Here is a 15,401-nt window from a genome sequence, read left to right on the forward strand (position 1 = left end):
AGGGCCTGAAATATCTGATAATTTGCAGGTATCCAAAGAACTGGACCTGTGGTGATCAGCTGCAAAGCTTTTAGAGTCAGGGTTGTGAATCAATTCAATATGAGAAAGAATAGAAATCAATGGCTGTTGTATTATTCTGTATAACTAGACTTTTCATAGTGATTGATGATATTACCTTCTTTAAACTGATTGAACTTATTAAGTGAGTCGTAGAATAAGTCCTGGAAGTACTGAAGAAGACCTGAAAGGGAAAGGCACAATTGATATAGTAAATAAATGGAATATAATGGGATGTATTTAAATGAACAACATTTCTATTATAGGAAATTAATAAGAAGTTAATGCAATAAAGCTTCTTAGATTCAGTTGTCTAACAGCCAAGACATTCTAGACACTTTTCTCCAGACCACAACTTCAATACAATTTAAAATCTCACAAGACAAGGAATGGAAGACTATGTTAGGGTAGCCAGTTATGAAACTCCTAGGGTTAGGAAGTTATCAAAGCATATTTTATGTTCTCATTTTATTTTTGGCTGTACTTTGAAGGTTCTCTACTATTGCAGGTAAATCTAAAGTAATTTTATATGACAGTCCAATAACCTGAAAACTTGATCCTCCAACATGTCACATCATGTTATGGCTGGATAAAAAGAATTCTACTGCATTATATAATATTACACTATAAACATTCCACGTACATAAAAAGGCAACGGTACTGTATATTAACTTCACATTTTTTAAACTTATACTGTGTATACACATCAAATATAACTTGTTCTTTTAGAAATACATTATATTAATGTAAACATATTCAATACAGTAAAAAAAACAAGTATATATTTTGTCTGACAGTAAATAGTTGTATTTTTTCTTTTAATTATCTTTAGTCCCACAGTTACATTTCAATGTCCTTTATTTGTATTATTTTGATTTTTTTAACCTGAAACTAAAGGCATAAATGAGTGACATACATTAATTTTCTGTTTATATTCATGAATTCACTTACCACAGATGGACTTATTGATATATCCATTTACACATAGTTTGGAGTATGGATCATATGTTAAGCAAAATTAGAAACTACTGCCATTAGCAGTGTGATTTGTAGAGACATAGCTCAATTGTTGTAGATACCATTGGGCTCATCGCCTTAGGGTTTCAGAAGCAATAATGGCTCAGCTGTTTTGAATCATGCCATTAGTGGTCTTGAGAACTACACTAATTTATTCTTAGCATTTATTTTTCTGTCAGCACAGTTGAATTGAGATGGTAAATGAGGTCTTTTTGAAAGAGAGTTGTACTTTCAATAGGTACAATACCATTCTGTGGTACTTTAATGTCAGTTAATTTATTTGGAGAAAGAGTTAAAAACCCATGCTGGGAATTTTTAGTTGACATAGTTTCTATTAAAATATTCTTCAGTTAATAAAATAATTTGCAAAACTTTGATTTATTATTTTTAAGCCCTATAAAAGAACTTTACATTTTGATTTTTTATTTGCAATATATTGTACTTGTATACTTATGCACACCAGCATATTTTGCATGTGCCAACAAAGGCCACTGGTAGGCTTGTATAACGCCGGCAGTTTTTAATGTAGCAAAGCAAAGAGTGATTCTTCTCCTTTTTTTTTGTATGCACTCCAATGCTCGAAAGGAACCAAAAACTGCCATAAAAAAATGTGAAAGTTTGATTCCAACTTGGTGCCTTAGCAGGCATTTAGAAAAGACAGCCCTTGGGACCTTTATCAGAACTGTGTTATTTTCATAGCAATCATCCATACTGGAGAGATTGCGTCATAATTCTGAAGGGGTTAACTTATGGAATCTATGTTTTTCTGGTCCTCGTAGTTGTGGTATGAAAGCATTACAGCTGTTCTTCTGCCATTCCTTGTGTGGGTACAGTATTGGTGCCCATATGATTACCTTTACATACTATTACATTAAGATGCCATAATTACCACAGGTTGTCGATGTACTTTTACATTGGATTGTGCTACAAGGCTAAAGGGCTTATGAAATAATATTACCTTGTCCAAACTCACTAAGTTTGTCAAGTCCACTATGGAAGAGATCCTTGAAGAACTGAGCACAATCTGAAGACAAGAAAAAATAAATCAATCCTTCACCCAAAATGGAAAATTGGACAAAATTCTTATTTGCAGTGAATGTGTGCATCATTTTCCTTGCAAGCTCATTTGTGCTTCTTTCTGACATAGGAAAACATACCCGGGGCAAATAACTCAGTTCCCCGTTGACAGAAAGCCTATCAGTCTCTTCATGAGGCACTCCTCTCATCTTTTAGATATTACCATCCATAGTGGTTTCATTTAAGACAAGCCATGGTGGAGCAACCCGTTTAATCACTGTCTTGGTACAGACTTGAGTGAACATGACATCAGTGACTAATAACCTATATGTCATTAGTGGACTACAATCCAAAAGACGGCATTCCTTGATAACTGTTACCGTTAGAGATGAGCGAACACGTTCGGCCCCGCCCCTTTTTCGCCCGAACACCGAACTTTGCGAACACTTCAGTGTTCGGGCGAAAAAAGTTCGGGGGCCGCCGTGGCAGCGCGGGGGGGTGCGGCGGGGAGTGGGGGAGAGAGGGAGAGAGAGAGGGCTCCCCCCTGTTCCCCGCTACTGCCGCCCGCGCCGCCGCGCATCTCCCCGCCCCCCGGCGGCACCCGGACCTTTACACGCGAACACTGCAGTGTTCGGCAAAGCCGATGTCCGGGTGCGGATGTGTCCGTAACGGACATGTTCGCTCATCTCTAGTTACCGTATGAAGCAAATTGTCCATGTAGACTACTCTAATAAAAAGTAAACAGAAAAGATGTGTATCCTTGGACGTATAGCCGTTGACTAATTGAATTATTACATGCCCTATTTTCTAACTATTTGCATGCTATCTCCTAGCAAAATACTGAAACTTTTTACCTTCTCCAAACTGGGTAACTTTATTAAGTCCCCCGTAGAAGAGATTCTGGAAGAACTCAGCACAATCTAAAGGATATTAGAAACAAAAAATATCTTAATATTTTGATATCATTCTCCAATATATTTTCTCTAGTACTTCTAATATGAATTGGGCACAGCAGGCAACAGTACACATACAAAAGAGCTACTTGGCAAAGTTTTACTAAAATGACAGAGAAACTACAAATTATGACTAATACAATCATTTAATGATATTACCTTGTCCATATAGAATAACTTTGTTAAAGACATCATGAAAGAAGTTCTGGGAAAACTGAACCCATTCTAAAGAAAAATAGACAAAAAAGTACATTTGAAGATTAATATCTAAATTAAACTATACTACACTGTACATACATAATGGTTCAGTCATGTCCAGCTGTCTGTTTGCAATGGTTTATACAATGTTAATGTCAGGAAGTACTCATGTCTTCAGGTGAAGGCAGAATTGTCACAAAACATAGGCAGAGATGGGTCAAGGAAATTATGTAGGACTAAAACTATAAGTCCTTGGATATAATTTGCAGTCCTTGGGACCCATTGCAAAATCTATAACAGGAACTCTGATTCACCATGTTCCATTAATAATCCTGATGTTTTCTTACGTGGCAGAGAGGTCTTTGAGTTCCTCCTCCAGACACCAGAGTCCTGGTGTCATTGTGACCTCTGCACACTTTTATAGCTGTAGCAAATTTTTACTCGACTGTGATAACATTTTGTGACACGTTTTCTTAAGCCATTGAGAAACAATTTTTATCTAATCTTAAAACAACAAATGCCATAGAAAAAGCCATTGAAAGGGCAAATAAAATGTGGCACAGAACAGAGTAGAAGTCAAGTTAAGCTTTACTACATCTGTAGCTATGTCCTTGTACACGTCTCCCAATTTGTACTGAGCTGTCATATCCTTATTAGCTAAAATTTGGGTTGCCGCTAGTCTCCTCATGATGTGCATTGAAAATGTGTTTCATTCCAGTAAAAAGCGCAATGGGGTAAATGTGATCATCCAAGTATTTATGAAGTTATCTGGGTATGTGTTGTCAAAGAGTTGGTTTATATAACTACCAAACAGGTATACAGTATGTTACCAACTAATTCATTTCATGGTGTTACCTCCTCCATACTGAGTAACAGTACTAAAGCTGTCTTGGAAGAAATTCTGGAAGAACTGAACCCAATCTGTATGAAAATAGACACAAAGCATATTTTTGAAAGTTAATTCCAAATACTAGACATGCAGAGTACTACCAATTAACCCAATGATGTACATTACATCTTCTATGGCAGAGTCTAATACAGATAAATTTCATGTATATATATTATATATGATGTATATAATGCAGAACTTCAGAACTATTTTTGATCTAACGGCCGCAATTTTAATTTATACTATTGGAAGGGGTAACAATAAAACATAAACTGGCCATACTGATTACCTAAAAATTTCCATGATTGTCCAAAGATCTTATGTATATGGGGGCTTTTCACTCTTCACTAATGGCAGATGTCAGGAGAATGTGGGATCAAGCATGTAGGATTTCAACACGGTTGAACTTTTGTCAAAGGCAACTTGTCAACAGATTCATGCTGCCTGAAGCACAGACAGCATGAACTCAAGCCAGATGAGCCCATTCAGTCCATTCATGCTTTATTCTGAAAGGCTGATACATTTTACATACTTAGAAGTCTGTCTCAAGCTCTCAAATTGAAGAGGCGAGCCACATCAGGCTCTCCCTGCTCTCAGCATCAATCTAGTAGCTCCTCACTCTACTTCTGTATAGGGAGATAGCTGTCAGTTTTTGATGACACATGCGGGGATAGCCCAGTGCAGCAGCCTATTTGACATAGAGCTCTGTTCCAGCTGACCACCTAGTCAAACTTCTAAGTATGTCTTTTTTCAAAGTGTGATATCTTGTAGATATGATACCTTTTAATCACTAACAAAAATACATGCTGTTATAGCAAGCTTTTGAACCTATAAGGGTTGCTCCTCGGGTATAATGGAACAAATCTAAAGACATATTTAATATATACACATGATCACATGGGATGACATAAACATGGTGTACTTAATTTGAACTAGATAAATACTAATGACAGGATAAGAGGGCACATACATGTTGTGATTAATAACATTTAGATAAATACCAGGAAGGGATGAGCATAACAGTAAATAATTTGTCCAGTGACAAGGAATGTAAAAATTTATAGTCTCTAAATTGATGTTAGGGGGTCCACACTAGGCCATCGTATTACCTCTGCTCTGGGTTCCTCTTATCTCATAATCTCCACAGTTTTTTTTTTCAGAAATGCTGAAACATTTTAGAATCAAACATACGTGGTCATTTCTGTCCCGAGTTCATGCTACCTATGTTTTAGGCAGCACAAAAATGGTGACATTAAATCCCGGGTGGCTTATCTCCGTTCCTATTGCAATAATAACATTTATAGTACAGTTAGGAGAAATAGCTGGCCGACAACTATCTAACGTGTTGACCAACTTTACGTAAGCTTGCATCCATACAATTAACTCTGATGACCGAAGTGCCAGGTGATGCTCTGGTATTTCAGTTACTCAGTGGTCATTACTCCACAGTTGGCTGCTCTGTAGTCTTGCTCCTGATCCATCATATATTCCAGTCTGTACAGTCTTGCTTTCCCTTCTCTTACTGTCTATTGTACTTCACTTTGATCTGGAAACCTATCATTAAAGTTTAATGACTCTGAGCAGTTGAGCTGTGAAAACATTTATTAAAGCTCATGGCTTGAAGGTAGGGCACACTACTCACCATGTCTATCGCTTATCAAAGCTGTCTTTAAAAATTACAGTTAGTACTATATGAAACCAGCCATGAGTGAGGATCGTACGTAAAAGGCATGAAACGTGTAGGTATTTGTCAGGCTGTCAACAGTTGATTTTTAATAGACTCAATAAGTATTGAATTTTAATGGAATTCCAAAGTGATGGACATTATCTTTTTTGTGTAAGAGGCTACCCACAAAGGGTTAACACAGTCTCTATGATGCCATAAACCCAGAATCAGCCCCAAAAAATGGGATAGTGGAGAAGAACATTTAAGCCTCTCCACAGGTCCTAAGTCAGTAGCAGCTCTAAAAGATGTAAGAGACTTAGTAAGTATATCACAGCAGCAGTGTGATCTGCAGAGAGATACTGTCTGAAGGCGAGACCAGAGACATTGACGGCTGCAGGGTCTGATTGCTGCCCAGAGGCAGACAGCAGATACATCTGCAGGAAAAGAGGAAGCCTAGTCACCAGGAGAAAGAAAGGGACATGAGTCATTGCCCAGAATGACTTGTGTGACTGTGTGAATATGATGTTAGGAGGTTCCACGCTACAGGAAAAACAGTGGCTATGAGCACTCGGTGGAGGAAGCTAGTACAGAACTGGAGAAAGCCGCTGGAGATCAGCCATGAAGAACAAGTAGCTAACTGTAAGTAAGGTTGACCTCCATCTGGTTAGTGGGTGTCTACACTCATAGGGACTGATTTGCTGTAATAGGTCTATTATGTTGATTATGTTGCTACAGCAAATAACATTTAAAAGGGACAATGTTCACAGGTCACAGAGAGAGACCAGATGGTATATAAGGACACTGAGTACAGATCATCATACTGATAACTGGGCAGTGTTAACCTGTCTTCATCACACTTCCCAAAAAAGGTGATGCTCAATTTTGGTGGCAGAAATGTCAACAACCTCTGATATGCAGATGACACCACCATGCTTGCAGAAAGTGAAAGACCTAGAATACCAGATGCAGAGAGTGCAAAAGGAAAGCGAGCGCATTGGACTGTACCTCAACAGCAAGAAAACGAAAGTCATGACCACGGTAAGCAATGGTACAGTGAACATAAAAATTAACAACGAAGAAGTCGAGACGGTCCAAGATTTCATCTTCCTTGGATCCAAAATCTATTGCAACGGGCAATCTGGACCTGAGATCAAGGGACGGATTACACTTGGTAGGATTGTAATACAAGTAATGGAAAAGATCTGGAAAAGCCAGAATATTAGCATTGCAACAAAAACCAGACTGGTCAATGCAATTGTCTTTCCATCATGACGTATGGTTGCGGAAGTTTGATGCTCAGAAAAACAGACAGAAGGAAAATTGATGGTTTTGAACTACGGAGGAGAATGCTACGGATACCTTGGGCTGCCATGACAACGAACAAGGTAGTGTCAAATCACATCAAACCAAAAATATCACTAGAGGGCAAAATCACCAATAGCAGCTCTCTTTTTTTGGACAGATGATGTGCGCTAACTCACTGTAAACAGTATTGATGCTTGTCAATGCCAGTGGAAAAAGAAGATCAGGATGATGCAATCAAGATAGATACAATCAAAGCCACTACGAACATGTCAATCGCGGAAGTGAAAGAAGTTGTGAAAGGCAGAAATGCATGGAGAACATTGATCCATGGAGTGACCGAGGGTTGGATGTGACTGAATGGATAATCATCATCATCGTTAACCTTTCGCTGTGAAACTATATTTTATCCTGTGAACCATATATTTTAGAGTTATGGTTCAAACTCCTTGCAAGATATAATTAATTCTGTGTTTCAAACACCATTGTTCTTTTACAGCTTAAAGGGGTTCTGTCTAGAGATGAGCGAACACGTTCGGCTCCGCCCCTTTTTCGCCCGAACACCGAACTTTGCGAACACTTCAGTGTTCGGGCGAAAAAGTTCGGGGGCCGCCGTGGCAGCGCGGGGGGGGTGCGGCGGGGAGTGGGGGGGAGAGGGAGAGAGAGAGGGCTCCCCCCTGTTCCCCGCTACAGCCGCCCGCGCCGCCGCGCATCTCCCCGCCCCCCGGCGGCACCCGGATACTTACGCGCGAACACTGCAGTGTTCGGCAAAGCCGGTGTCCGGGTGCGGATGTGTCCGTAACGGACACGTTCGCTCATCCCTAGTTCTGTCACTAAAAAAGAAAAATGCTCTACTTATTTATTCCTCCCCCATCAGTCTACTTACCAGATCTTCACCTCCCTTATCTTCTCCTGTCTCCTGCAGTCCAGGGGGTCACTTCACCTCCAGCTGCCTGATTCTTCTCCTTCCTGTGAGGTTATGTACATTAGGTTGGCAGTCTGCCAATGTACCTTATGTCACAGCTCACAGGTCAGCAGGAGGATTGCCTATCTTCTTCAGAGATTGCTCATACAAGCTATCTCTGAAATAGATTACAATTCCTTCCTAGGCAGTGAAGCTATGCACAGGGATGTGACCTTCACTGACCCAGCAGGAAGGAGTTTGTGATAACCAACCCTCATAACAAGCTGGGCCCAGCCTGCAGTGAGCTGATCTGGGGCAGTGGAGAAGCTCAACCAGGAGAAGATGTGATAAGGAGACAGATAGGAAAGGAATAGGTAAGTTTAGATAATTTTTCTTTTAATGACAAAACCCCTTTAAGTGAATATTGTTCCTAGAACCGAGTAAGTGCAGAAAGCATTGAGGTACCATAGAACGACAGTCAGGTTGTTTGTTTACTGCTATAACTTACTATTCACTACAAATTCAAACTGTTATTCACTACATTTCTGTGTTCTGTAATAAATTCTGTATATCTTTTGGTATTCTGTTGGCTCCATCGTATTTCTGAAACGTATATTGTAGACCACTCCCTATGACACTAATACACCATATCTCTTCAAGCAGAACCAGCTTTGTCCTCTTTACTTCATAGGAAGCATCTATATTAGAGCTTTGTTCACTAACTGCAGATGAGCTGGCATCATTTTGCTTTTTGCATTAGAGGGGTTTTGTCATTACAACTAAACCCCATCTACCTGCTCAGCCTACAACTGGTCATCACAATGTAAGGTTCATTGTAAATGAATGGATGAAATCACACAATAGATCAATAAATGACAAAAGATATTGGGTAGCCCATGCCTTATTAGTAATATTTTATGCAGCAAATATAACAGCATTGTTTTCTACTTGCCTCAGCAATAGGCAATTCTCACTAAAAGTTGCTGTCTGTGTGCCTTGGCAATCCTGGCTTTATAAATAGAATTATCCTTGTACTTTAGCCCTTACCCATAGAAAGCAGAAGGAAATGATTACTTCTGCTGTGAAAATGTGCAGCATTGAAAAATGCCCATGTGTAATGCAAGTCTAAAGCTGACCAAGCATATGGAATAGCTGTTGACTGAACAATCGTATAGCCTGCAGCTATTTCTCCTAACATCACCATAAAAATACAATTTGGAGAAGCATGCAAGCTTATTTTAATGGAAAGAGAGGAATAAGCTGCTGCCAGGCAACTGCTGCAGCGGATCACCCTCATGGGAAAAAAAGATTCCTGCAAGTTGAAATCCAACATGACCAAAGACTCTTCTCACATACATCTGTCATCTAGGGACACTCAGGAAGTCCTCATACATATCTTCATCAATCCTTCCAAAACTGGGTATGTTATAACTAGACTGTAGGCTGGATTAAGAGTTGAAGATTTGAAAACAGCTAATAAGAACTTTATATGTTACTATTTGATAAAGTTATTTAATATGCTTACCTCCTCCAAACTGAGTCAGTTTATTAAGCCCATTATAGGACAGATTTTGGAGAGCATGAACATAACCTAAATGAAAACGAACAAAAAATGTATGTGTTAATATTCTAGAAAGGCAGCTCATCTGATTCCAGAATGCAAACTATCTCTTTTGTAATTCCTTAGAAGACAATAATGATAATACAGTATTTATATTTGAGAGACAATTAAACAAATTATCTACTACTAACACAACTACTAACAACATACTTCATATATATTTCCTATTACATGGAGAAAATATAATAGTGGATGTTTTCCATATACATTTCTTAAAGGTATTGTCTGGTTATCAGATAATATTGGCCCTAGTATATAAGCTTAGGGCAAAGACCTCCGAAGTAGTATTTTCTGAAATACTATCTGTAGCACGTGCCATAGCAGAAAGGCAGTGGGAGATTAGGGAGTGGCTCCAGAGTTGGTGTAGGCAGGAGGCGTTTGGGTTCCTAGAGAACTGGGCTGACTTTGCTGTTGGCTACAGGTTCTACTGTAGGAATAGGCTGCATCTCAATGGGGAGGGAACAGCTGTGCTGGGGGAGAAGAGAGCTAGAAGGTTGGAGGAGTGTTAAACTAGGGACTAGGAATGAGGGCAGCCAGAGATATAGAGTGTGTGTGTGTGCCAGGGGGAGGGGTGGGGGGGGGGGGGGTCAGACAACAGTTAATAGGGTTATACTTAAAGTAAAAAATGCTAGAAGTCTGATCAATAAAGGAGACAAGCGGGAAGTAATAATGTCTGAGGAAAACTATGACATAGTGAGAATAACAGAAACCTGTTTGTGTAAAAGTTGACACTGGTAGGTGCACTTACAGGGTTATAGTCTGCTTAGAACAGAAAAATAGGAGAAAAAAAGTGAAGTAACCCCAGTGAAAAAATGAAAAATGAAAGCTTAAGAGCTTAGTTGTAAGAATATGATGAATATGACTCTCCGCACTGGCCGGTGAAAGAACATATGGCCGGCAATGGAGCCGGTCATGCAGAGAGTCGTCCGCACGCGGTGCGGCCGTCATATCTCGCAGGAACACGGGCGGATCGGCACCCGTGTGACTGAGCCCTAAAAGTATTATAGAGCAAATCTTAAGAATTATGCACACAAAATCAATATGGCTACTACACCCACCTTCCCCAAATTCATTGACTGTGTTGAAAGCATCTCTCAAGACATTCTGGAGATAGTCTGAAGAACCTAAAAAATCAAATTACAGTTATCAGCTTAATAGTAAGAAAATAAAAGAGAACATTTAAATTATCCACAAAAAGTGCATTAAAGATGCCATAGCATCCAAACCTTAACCCCATAAGGATGCCGCCTGTTTTGGATCTAAGGATACAATGATTTTTGGCTGCTGACATAGCCATAGGAAGGCTTGTTCCTTGCATGGCAATAATATATTGTATAACTTTTATTAGTTCTTTTGTGGATGGCAGAGTGAAAAAACATATAAATCTGAAATAGCTTTTTTTTTTAATTTTCAGTATTTACTATGTGGCATAAATTACAAGTCATTCTTTTTCTTTGTGTTGGGATGATTACTACAATACCAAAATTATATATATTTTTTTTAGCTTTTTGACATTTTTACAATAAAACACCTTTTTTAAAAAATAAGTTTTGCTTCTTGCATTGCTGCATTCAAAGATTCATAACTATTTTACTTTTTCATGGATGGAGCTGTTTGAGAGCTTGTTTTGTGCCTGACAAGTTGTAGTTTTTTATGTACCTTTTTGGGGTACATATGAATTTTTTTGATCACTCTTAGGCCTTAGTCAGACGGGCGATTTTTCGCGCGATTTGCGCATGCGCATGCGTCCGGCGATTTTATAAAACCATTGCTTTGCAATGGTATCGGACACATGAGCGCTTTTTATGCACTCGTCCGATAAATTATAGAACAAAAAATCGCAGATCGCACCTATCTGCGATCTGCGATTCCTGTTCTCTTCTCTATATGCGCTCAATGGGGCCGGCGGCAGCAGCGCCGACCCCATTGAGAACATATAGAAGACAAATCATTCTTCTCTGCCACAGCTGTAACAGCTGTGACAGAGAAGAACGATGTTTGCCCATTGAATTCAATGGAGCGGCAATACAGCCGCTCCATTGAAAGCAATGGGCTGCCGGTGTGCGCGGGGTGAATTGTCGGGAAGGGGTTAAATATATAAACCCTTCCCTGCAATTCATTCTAAAATGTGTTAAAATAAAAAAAAATTGTATACTCACCTTTCCGCTGCAGCCGGAGTCCAGCCGCGGCCGCTGTCAGTTCTCCTGAACTGCTTCTTGGCACTATTCAGCCGGCGGGGCTTTAAAATCCCTGCCTGCTGAATGATCTGCCTCTGATTGGTCACAGCCCTGACCAATCAGAGGCTGAAAACACTCACAGACCCATTCATGAATTCATGAATGGGTGAGTGACTGCTGCCTCTCAGCGCTGAGCCAATCAGGGGCAGGTCTGACTCACATCCATTCATGAATTCATGAATGGGTGTGAGTGAGGCATGCCTCTGATTGGCTCAGCGCTGAGCCAATCAGGGGGCAGGTCTGACTCACACCCCCTTCACACCCACTGCAGGACGGCCACGCGGAGCTCCGGCTGCCGGGAGAAGGTGAGTATACAATTTTTTTTTATTTTAACACATTTTAGGATGGATTGCAGGGAAGGGCTTATATATTTAAGCCCTTACTGACAATTCATCCCGGGCTCGCCCGCAGCGCATTGCTTTCAATGGAGACGGCTGTATTGCCGTCTCCATTGAATGCAATGCGCTGGACAGCTCCGGCCTGTTTCTAATGAAACGCGGCTAGGAGCAGATTTTCGGGCGATTTGCGGGCGACTTGCGCGCACCGGTCACGCGATTTGCGGATGCGCTTCCGTCATGCGATCTGCAAATCGCACGAAAAATCGCCCGTCTGACTAAGGCCTTAGTGCATTGTTTTGGGAAGCAAAATGAACCAAAAAGTATGTTGTCTTTGTTTGTTTTCTTTTAATGTTGTTTGCCAGCCGGATAAAAGTATATTCAACTTATTGTACAGGTTGTTAAAGATGTGGCAATACCACATATGGCTTTTTAAATATTTTGGTGTAACAAAAAAAGAAAAAGTGCAAGTTTTTATTATCTTTTACATTTTTTTATGTCCCTTTAGGGGACTCGAAAATTTGATTTTGTGATCACTCATATAATATGCTACAATACTTTTGTACTGCAGTGTATTCTCATTATTGAATTATCACACTGAAAGGCATTCATACGTGGAGTCTACTGTTAAGCCTCCAATTGCAATGCCAACCTATCCGCCTTCCATGATTTCATGGCATATGGCCAATAACATCACTGAGGGAGCTCCCTGCTTTTGTTAACTCTATACATGCTGATATCAACACTGATGGCAGAATGAAATAGGTTAGCTGCGGAAATTGATGTTCTTGTTAATCCCTGCCATTGCAGCGAGAAACCAACTATCATTCACAGCTGACTTCTGCTGCAGATGGCCAGCTATGAGATAAATGTATGTAATAATATGGGCCTTGTGTGGCGCAGAGTGTTAAGGCAGTAGAAATGAAGGTTGCAGGTTCAATCCCCGCATGGTTCAGGTAGCTGGCTCAAGGTGAGACAAAGCAAGATGAGACATATTACATGCTACATGAATATGAGATAGGCACCTGTACTTAACATTTTCTGTTTATATTAAGTAATGCTGTGTGAATAAAGTTTTAATTTCTCCCTGTACCTCATCCTTGGGATTCTTTATAAGAAAAAATAAATAATAAGATGGCTGTGTTTTTGAACACATGTTCAGCTGACAGTTAAAGTATCTCCCCCAACTCCTTTACGACAAGGCTGGTCTGAGCTTGCAGCAAGAATACATCACATTATACCATTCTTTCTGCAGTTTTAAAAGTTGTTCTCCACAAAGGGCATTTATTGATAATTTGTTCCATTCCTACTCCTCCTCAGCATGGTTGTGCACAGAAGAGGAGTGGGGAATTCGGGACCCACGCTCTAGTGATCGATGAGGCTCCCAGATATTATAAACTTTTCATCTAACCTTGGATAGATGAAAACCACTTCAGTCTTATTTTATAGCCACATGTGCCTAATAACAATGTAAGTAAAAGATTCATTATTCATCTAACTGTTATTCTACTTTTCTGTCTCTCTCTCTTAGTTATATTTTGTTGAAAAAAGAAGCACATTATTAAATAAAAAATATGGAAGCATGCATTAGAAAACATAGGAGGACGCTGATGATGTTAATGACATAAAGGATAATTTAATTCCACATTACCTCCTGTGTATTGATTAACCTCAGTAAAGTGATCATAGAAGAAGTCCTGCAAATAATGAAAGCCATCTACAGAAAGAGAGATACGGTCAAAACTGACTATGGGCAGGCAGGTAATCTGGTTAAAATTCTAGAACAATTCTATATTCAACAGATCTTCTGCAAGTCTTCTGGAGTACACAAAATCATTATGGCTATTTCACTCACCTTCCCCAAATTCATTAACGATACTGAAAGCATCTCTCAAGACACTCTGAAGATAGTCAGGAGAACCTAATGGAATCAAATTAGATGTCACTAATAGTGAGGTAAAGGTAGATAAATGCAGCTAAATCAATTCATACATCTAATTTACGGCTTTTCTTATTAATTTGCGCTGTAATTATTTACAACTTGGTGACCAGTATTCCTCAGCATCTGGCAGCATACTCTCACAGCATGTTGTTAATAGCAAAGAGTCCGTTTGTTCTCAGTTGTTGAAGAACAACCTAAATGTGTTCTCTTTTTTATCTTACGTATCTGTTTATTTTTATACTAGGAAACCATCTAGTTATGTAGAGTAGATGAGGTTAAGATTAAACTATGTATATAAGTTTGACGTTTTTAGCACACATTTTCATCAGATTGGGAGTCCATCTGTCCTTACAATGTGGCCTCTTCAGATTGGCCCCTACTGCCGTATTTTGGTCTCTATTTTGTGTCCGTAATATGATGTGCATTCCAGCCTGATGGCATGGACACAAAACAGAGGCCAAAATATGGTAGTCTGTCACCATCCTATCAAGCACACCTTTCCTGGGCAGACATCCTACAAAATAAGCTCAGGGCAGTTAGGATCTAATTAAAATCAGCCTAGGGCAAATGGAAAGAAGTGTACATCCAAAATGAAAAGCAGAGTTGGATATCATCTCCAAAACAAAGAGAAATAAACATGTGCAGGTGCATGTTATTGTGGCTATGTTACAAAGACAAACATGCAAACAGTGCAACGCTATACTGCATTGGCTCTCACAATGCGTCACATTGTGTGAGTTAGAGAATATGTTTATGTAACATTGCCAAAAAGCCTTATAATGATCAAAATTGTATGTGTAGCTTAGGGAAATAAGATATGTTAAGAGACTTTTTAGCAACAGGGCTTAATTTTTGCATAGCTGCTTCAGCTCATCTATCTAGATGAGATGGCCAGAAGAAACAACCTTGATAAGAAACGTAGATGACATAGCATGTGCTCACATAGCAAAATGAGATGTCATAACAGAAACTAATATTCTATTAAAAAAATGTTTTTGAAAAGTATGCAAAACTGTTTCCTATTGGCTAGGAAGATAGGCATACCTGTGAATGAAAACAGTAAAGTTTGCTGCAAGATGAAATAAATGGTTTAACTGACTTAGGCTCAGTTTACATCTGTAGAGGAGGTTCCAATCCGAGTCGACAGTGCAGGTGCCTTCAAAATTGCCAGAAAAAATAGCACTGTGTGCTGCACTATTTAGTCCTGGGAAATGCTGAACTGCATAACGGACAATGGAATTACTCTAAAATAGTCAAAGCCTT

The 15,401-nt window shown here is 39.5% G+C and overlaps 1 protein-coding gene across 22 annotated transcripts in view; it reads right to left on the bottom strand.

Annotated features, from left to right (window-relative positions):
- The window catches only part of TRDN (triadin), a 630,780-nt gene that overhangs the window by 22,495 nt on the left and 592,884 nt on the right, over nucleotides 1-15,401 (bottom strand). For all 22 annotated transcript variants that reach the window (XM_066606567.1, XM_066606610.1, XM_066606533.1 and 19 more), the window contains 9 exons: nucleotides 14,052-14,117; nucleotides 13,848-13,913; nucleotides 10,683-10,748; nucleotides 9,529-9,594; nucleotides 4,098-4,163; nucleotides 3,204-3,269; nucleotides 2,946-3,011; nucleotides 2,033-2,098; nucleotides 176-241 (listed from right to left, as the gene is read on the bottom strand). In XM_066606567.1, the coding sequence (XP_066462664.1) occupies nucleotides 176-241; nucleotides 2,033-2,098; nucleotides 2,946-3,011; nucleotides 3,204-3,269; nucleotides 4,098-4,163; nucleotides 9,529-9,594; nucleotides 10,683-10,748; nucleotides 13,848-13,913; nucleotides 14,052-14,117 (594 nt within the window). The remainder of the gene's footprint in view (nucleotides 1-175; nucleotides 242-2,032; nucleotides 2,099-2,945; nucleotides 3,012-3,203; nucleotides 3,270-4,097; nucleotides 4,164-9,528; nucleotides 9,595-10,682; nucleotides 10,749-13,847; nucleotides 13,914-14,051; nucleotides 14,118-15,401) is intronic.

Source organism: Eleutherodactylus coqui, chromosome 1 (assembly GCF_035609145.1).
Source record: "Eleutherodactylus coqui strain aEleCoq1 chromosome 1, aEleCoq1.hap1, whole genome shotgun sequence".
Classification (NCBI taxonomy): Eukaryota; Metazoa; Chordata; class Amphibia; order Anura; family Eleutherodactylidae; genus Eleutherodactylus; species Eleutherodactylus coqui.